Source organism: Quercus robur, chromosome 5 (genome assembly GCF_932294415.1).
Source record: "Quercus robur chromosome 5, dhQueRobu3.1, whole genome shotgun sequence".
In the NCBI taxonomy this organism is placed as follows: Eukaryota; Viridiplantae; Streptophyta; class Magnoliopsida; order Fagales; family Fagaceae; genus Quercus; species Quercus robur.
In genome coordinates, this window is record NC_065538.1 from 72,034,291 (window position 1) to 72,041,291 (window position 7,001).

At 43.3% G+C, this 7,001-nt stretch overlaps 2 protein-coding genes across 2 annotated transcripts; both read right to left on the minus strand.

The window, feature by feature from the left end:
• Positions 1–1,460: 1,460 nt before the first annotated feature.
• LOC126728668 (uncharacterized) lies at positions 1,461–2,798 on the minus strand. Its single transcript, XM_050434460.1, has 3 exons — positions 2,687–2,798; positions 2,490–2,560; positions 1,461–2,393 (listed from the first exon to the last, which is right to left on the minus strand). Exons 1-3 carry the CDS (start codon positions 2,796–2,798, stop codon positions 1,461–1,463), a joined length of 1,116 nt encoding a protein of 371 aa, XP_050290417.1.
• A 1,184-nt stretch (positions 2,799–3,982) lies between these two features.
• LOC126728669 (uncharacterized) lies at positions 3,983–4,876 on the minus strand. The gene has a single exon (XM_050434461.1). The coding sequence runs from the start codon at positions 4,874–4,876 to the stop codon at positions 3,983–3,985; it is 894 nt and encodes a 297-aa protein (XP_050290418.1).
• Between the last annotated feature and the right edge of the window lie 2,125 nt (positions 4,877–7,001).

Here is a 7,001-nt window from a genome sequence, read left to right on the forward strand (position 1 = left end):
GATTTCTCGTCCAATGCAATGGATTGTTAAGCTGGTTTTGAAGTCTTTGTTCGTCCGTGTCTTGGACGGACACTTCTTGGATTTCATCTCGTCTTAAGCTTTAGACGGATATACCCTTAACTTAGGTTTCATCTCGTCTTATGCTTTGGACGGATGTACCTTTGCTTCATTTTTAGCTCAGGTTTCATCTCGTCTCATGCTTTGGACGGATGTACCTTGTTTCATTTTTTCTTTTGAGGAAAGCTTATGGACGATATATCCTTGCGTCCAAGGATTTCATTCGTCCATGCTTATCTTTCTTTTTTTTGGATCAATCTGAATGAACATACAAAGGATTCCAATAATATAATTGAAAACACATCATATATATATATATATATTTGAAAATCCAAACTTATGTAAACATTCGTCCACAGGCATGGCACATGCTCGTGAGCTAGTGCCTTATTGAATTAAAAATACAAACCAACTCGTCCATGAATAGCACAAAAGTGAAAACACTAATGTACTTTCTAGGGGATTATTAAAATACTTAAAACATACAATAGTAGTAAACAAACACTTCTGCTCGTCCAGGTATCTTGTCCAAGGACACTTTTGTCAAGAGTCAGCACTTATTGATGGTATTTCCTTAGGTGCTCAACATTCCAAGGGTGTTCCAGCCTCCGCCCATCCAAAGCTTCCAAATAATAGGATCATTGCCTCTTGCAGTTGATAACCCTATAAGGACCTTCCCAATTTGGCCCAAGTTTCCCGTAGGCCGGGTTTCTTGTTGCCAAGGTAACCCTCTTCAGGACGAGATCCCCGATGTTGAAACACCTAGGCTTCACCATGGCATCATATTGTCTTGCCATGAGATTTTTGTACCTCGTTGTCCTCTGTTCTGCATCCATCCTGACTTCATCCATAAGGTCAAGATTAAGACGGAGCTGTTCTTCGTTTTCTTCAGCTTGATACTTCCTCACCCTGTGGCTCATCATGTGTACTTCTGCCGGTATAACTGCCTCACTTCCATAGGCTAGTTTAAAAGGAGTTTCCCCTGTTGGAGTTCTCACTGTCGTTCTATAAGCCCATAAAACACCTGGTAACTCATCCGGCCATACTCCCTTTGCCCCTTCGAGCCGAGTCTTGATGATCTTCAACAAGGATCGGTTTGCTACTTCTGCTTGGCCATTGGCCTGTGGGTGGGAGGGTGAGGAGTAATGGTTCTTCATTCCAAGCTGTTCACAAAATTCCCTGAAAGGTGTGTTGTCAAACTGTCGTCCATTGTCAGACACTAGTACTCTAGGTACCCCGAATCTGCATACAATGTTCTTCTAGACGAAGTTCTTGACATTCTGCTGCGTAATTTTTGCTAAGGGCTCGGCTTCCACCCATTTTGTGAAGTAATTTATTCCTACCACCAAAAACTTCATTTGCCGAGTTCCAGTTGGAAAGGGCCCCAGAATGTCCAGTCCCCATTACGCGAAAGGCCAAGGGGCCATCATTGGCGTGAGATACTCTGCTGGCTGTCTGGGAATGTTGCTGAAGCGTTGACATTGATCACATACTTTGACATAAGCCTTAGCATCAGCTTGGATGGTTAGCCAATATAATCCGCTACAGATGACTTTATGGACGAGTGATCTGGCTCCCGAATGGTTTCCACATGCTCCTTCATAAACCTCCCTCAACATGTAGTTTGCCTCGTCTGGAGCCAAACATCTTAAGAGAGGCTGGGAAAAACCTCTTTTGTATAACACTTCGTCCATAAGTACGTACCTGGCTGATTTGACCCTGAGCTTCCTCGCTTCGTCCTTCTCTTCTAGAAGCCTTCCGTCCTTCAAGTATGACACTATTGGGGTCATCCAATTTCCGTCACCCTCTATCTGCAGCATTTCTGGAAGGTCTATACTTGGCATGTAGTGTACTTCATCCAACTTGTCCAACGCTTCATTCGCAGACGCTTCCTTCGCTAGAATATCTGCTTCCACATTCTTTTCCCTTGGGATTTGAATAAAATCAGCTTTTTTGAATTTCTTTACAAGGCGTACTACCTTCCTTAGATATTTCTTCATTCTGTCTTCCTTGGCTTCGCATGTCCCATTTACTTGGCCTATGACCAATTGAAAGTCTCCCAAGACAAGTACTGAGTCTGCTTCTACAGACTTGGCCAACTCCAACCCCTTTAAAAGGGCTTCATACTCCACTTCATTATTAGTAGTCTGGAATTGCAAACAGGCCTTGTACTTTAATTTTTCTCCTTCTGGCGATTGCAAAACAACTCTGATTCCTCCAGCATACAATGTAGACGATCCGTTTACATGGACGACCCATTTGTTATTGTACTCTCCTTCCCCAAGATCCTCGTGACTCGGAGTGAACTCTGCGATGAAATCTGCTAAGGCTTGAGCCTTTATTGCATTTCTCGGTTAGTACCGAATGTCAAATTCACTAAGTTCCACCGCCCATTGAATCAGCCGTCCTGCGGCTTCCAGCTTGTTCATTGCCTTCTTAAGCGGATGGTCCATCATGACATTGATGATATGAACTTGGAAGTAATGTCTTAACTTCCTAGAAGCTGTTATCAGTGCAAAAGCCAATTTCTCTATAAGCGGATACCTTCCCTCTCTCCTCTGAGTGCTCGGCTAGTGTAGTACACGGGTTTTTGTACTTTCCCTTCTTCTCTGATTAAAGCTGAACTTACAGCGTGTGGGGACACCGCTAAGTATAGGTACAATTCTTCTCCTTGCACGGACGGACTTAATAATGGGGCAGTAGTGAGATAGTCCTTCAGGTCTTGGAAGGCCCTTTGACATTCGTTCGTCCATTCAAATGCCTTTTTGAGGACTTTGAAGAAAGTTAAACATTTTTCTGTGGCTTTCGAAACAAACCTGTTCAAAGCGGCAACTCATCCAGTGAGGGATTGGACTTCCTTGATATTCTTCGGTGGCTCCATGTCCAATATGGCTTGAATCTTGTCTGGATTCGCCTCGATTCCTCTTTGTGAAACCATGAACCCTAGAAACTTTCCCGACGATACTCCGAATGCACACTTACTTGGGTTCAATTTCATCTTATATCGCCTAAGTGTTTCAAAGGTTTCCTGTAGGTCATCCAAATGGCTTCCCTCGTCTATGCTCTTCACAAGCATGTCGTCGACATAAACCTCTACATTCCGTCCTATCTGTGGACGAAACATGTGATTTACCAACCTTTGATGAGTTGCCCCTGCGTTCTTCAAACCGAAGGGCATCACTTTGTAGCAAAACAAGCCTTGGCTGGTAATGAATGAAGTCTTTTCCTGATCAGCTTCGTCCATCTTGATCTGATTATATCCCGAGAAGGCGTCCATGAAGCTCAGTAACTGATGGCCAGCCGTAGAGTCCACCAATTGATCAATGCGTGGCAAAGGATAACTATCCTTGGGACAAGTCTTGTTCAAGTCAGTGAAATCTATGCACATTCTCCACTTGCCATTTGCTTTCTTCACCATCACAACATTGGCTAACCAATCCGGGTAATAGACTTCCTTAATGAACTGTGTCGTGGTCAGTTTCTGAACCTCTTCCTTGATTGCCTTATCTCGCTCAGGGGCAAACACCCTCTTCTTCTGACGGACAGGCTTAAAAAAGGGGTACACATTCAATCGATGAGTGATTACACTTAGGTCGATTCCTGGCATGTCGTCATGGCTCCATGCGAAAACATCGATACTCTTTCTCAAGAACTAGATGAGGTCTTTTCTTGCCTTCTCCTTCATACCTGTTCCAATTCTGGTGAATTTCTCGGGATCATCTTCTTGCAAAAGAACATTTTCCAATACTTCTGTAGGCTCTGCAACAACCCTTCTTTCCTCAATGCTCATTGTCTGCACCTGTTCGTCCAAAGCCATCATGGCTAAATAGCATTCTCTAGCTGCCAACTGATCTCCTTGTGCTTGCCCTATCCCGTACTCCGTAGGAAATTTGACTGATAGATGGTAGGTAGATGTTATCGCCTTTCAACTGTTCAGAGTTGGTCTTCCAATAATGGCATTGTATGAAGAGGAACAGTCCACCACGAGGAAATTGACTTCCTTAGTTATCTGCTGCGGGTATGACCCTACCACTACTGGTAATGTAATGGTGCCTACGGGCTGCACCTTCATACCTCCGAACCCTATCAATGGTGAGCAAACTAGACGAAGTTGATCCCGCCCAAGCCTCATCTGTTGGAAGGCAGGGTAGTACAATATGTCTGTTGAGCTTCCATTGTCAACTAACACTCTTCTGGTTGTATAATCTGCAATAAGCAGAGTAATGACAATCGCATCGTCATGCGGGTGATGGATCCTCTCAGCATCTTCGTCGGTGAAGAAAATGGCTGGCTCGTCCATTGATCTCGTCCTTGGTGATCGTCTAGAGAGCTGGACGTTTTGCACCACTTTGAGATACGTCTTCTTCGACTTGAAAGATTGCCCCATCGAGTTTCCTCCAACGATAATCCTTATCTCTCCTAGTGGGGGCCGGGACGATTCCTCCACTTTTCCTTTCAACTTCTCATCTCTATGATCCCTTCCAACGAAGTGCCTCAGCTTTCCTTGTCTAATAAGATTCTCAATCTGCTGTTTCAGGTCATAACATTCATCCGTGTCATGCCCATGGTCCCAGTGGAAGCGACAATATGTACTCTTATTACGCTTATTGGGATCTCCCTTCATCTTCTCTGGCCATTTTAGGGAAGGGTCGTCTTTGATTTGCATGAGCACCTGATCAAGTGGAGCATTCAGGGGCGTATAGTTCTGGCTTCTTCCCAAAGGACCCGTCTTCCTGTTATCTCGTTCCTTCTTATCTTCTGTCCGTCCCTTCTTTGGACGAGGGCCTTGTTCTGAGTGGCATGCTGGGTGCGCTTCCATCCTTTCAGCTCTTTTCCTCTTCTTGGCTATGATCGCATCTTCTGCATTCATGAAGTTCTGAGCCGAATGGACGAGCTCAGCCATGGTTTGAGGCTCCTTTTCATATAGCTTGTGGATAAATAAATCAGAATTAATCCCGTTGTGGAAGGCCGCCAATAGAAGTTTGTCGTCTACCTTGTCCACACTAAGGGCTTCTCTGTTGAAGTGAGTGATGAATGACCGCAAGCTTTCGTTCTCCCCTTGCTCTATGGTCAGCAAGCTGGACGAAGAACGCTTGTGTCTTTGTCCCCCGATGAAGTTGTTAACAAACAATTTGCTTAACTCTTCGAAAGAACCTACAGAACTTAGAGGTATTTTGCTGAACCAAACTCGCACCGGGCCTTTAAGGGTGGTAGGGAAGACTCTACACATGATTTCATCAGGGACCCCTTGAAGGTGCATAGTTGTCTTGAAAGTAGCAATGTGGTCAAATGGGTCACGTGTTCTGTCGTACGAATCCAAGGAAGGCAGTTTGAATTTCGATGGTAGAGAATGACCGTTGATGGAAGCCGTAAAGGGAGAGTTAGTTCTGTGAACCAAATCTTCTATAGGATTCGTTCTTCTCATGTTCTCTTTCATTTCCTCCATGACTTTCTTCATTTGGTCCATTTCTTCTTTCAAGTGTGGTACTGTCCGTGAAGTGGTGCCTCTTAACTGACTTCTAATGTCAGGATTTTCTCTATCACCATGACCTTGTGTTTATCCTTCACGTTCCTCACGTGTCTATCTTCTCTGATTGATCTCCATTCTTAACTCTTGGTTTTAGCGAGTCAACTTCGCCATTGCAGCCGCCATAGATTGCACATGCTGAACAGACGATGTCTGCATGACTGGTGTAGATTGGCGATCACGCTGGGGATCACTTGAGGTGCCTCTGCTTCCCTGACGGCTTGGGCTAGTAGCCTTCGATCTGGTCCTGACCATCCTAACCCTTTGTCGCAGAAAAGAAAGTTGCAAAACAATCTGTTCCCACAGACGGCGCCAACTGATATCGCTCTGAATTAGTAAGGTGGATGATCTGGCTTCGGTGGGCTACTGAAGTGGTTGAAGGCCTACAAGAAAGAAACACGGTCAAAGAGGAGACCGGAGAAGACCGGCCAAACCCCCTCCGATGAATAAGTTAGCCTCACAGAGAAGGGAGTTCCAAGTATTTGGGAGTAGTGTCTCAGAAAAGTTCTTACCTTTCTCGGGTTCAGACCGGTCCTTTATATAGGGATCCTAGGAACGGTTATTTGTCCAAATAACCTCCCCAAGATTTGTGGAAGCCAACAAGTCCGGAGTTAACTTCCTCAACGGCTATTAAAATTGTAACCGCTAACGGAAGTTAACTTATTTGATGGACTCGTGGCAATATTTATGAGTTTAACAACCGCTACAGAGAGTCGAAAATCTTCCAAGTGTTGCGTATTCGTCCGTCTGGTGGAGGACTGTTTGGTTGTCCATGGACATCTGAAAGTCGTCCATGGACGACCTTCATGGACGACTTTATCGTCCATGGGAGACTTCACTGATCAAGAGTAGTATTATTGTCCATGAATACTTTTACTTCTTCTGGGGTGATTCTTGGTCGAACTTGCTCAATTGGCTCTGGACGACACTTTTGGACGAACAGGAGTTTGACTAATTTTCTGCTCCCTTATCAGTATCTATTCTTAAAATCTAAAATTTTATTAAAATTTATGCAATTTGGTGAAGCCACTTGGTGCAACCACGGCGTTTAAGCCCAACTTTTATTATATATATAATATAATATGATGTTTTAGGCTGATAATGATTCTATATTAAAAATAAAAATAAAAAAAATAAAAATAAAAACCTTATTTGTTTGTTTTATTTTTTATTTAAAAAGATAAGTATTGATGTGTTTTGTTTGAAAAATCTTCCTTCTCAAAAAAAAAAAAATGTATGAAAAATCATACACCATAAATTAAAAATTGGACCTTTAAGTAGTGGCTACATCAAGTGAATATTTAGTTTTTTCCAAGTTGATCTTTATCTTTTACATCATATTTCAATTTAGTCTTTAATCTTTTTAATTGTGTCAATTTTGTCTCTAACATTTTCAGTGCAGTGTCAATTTAGTATC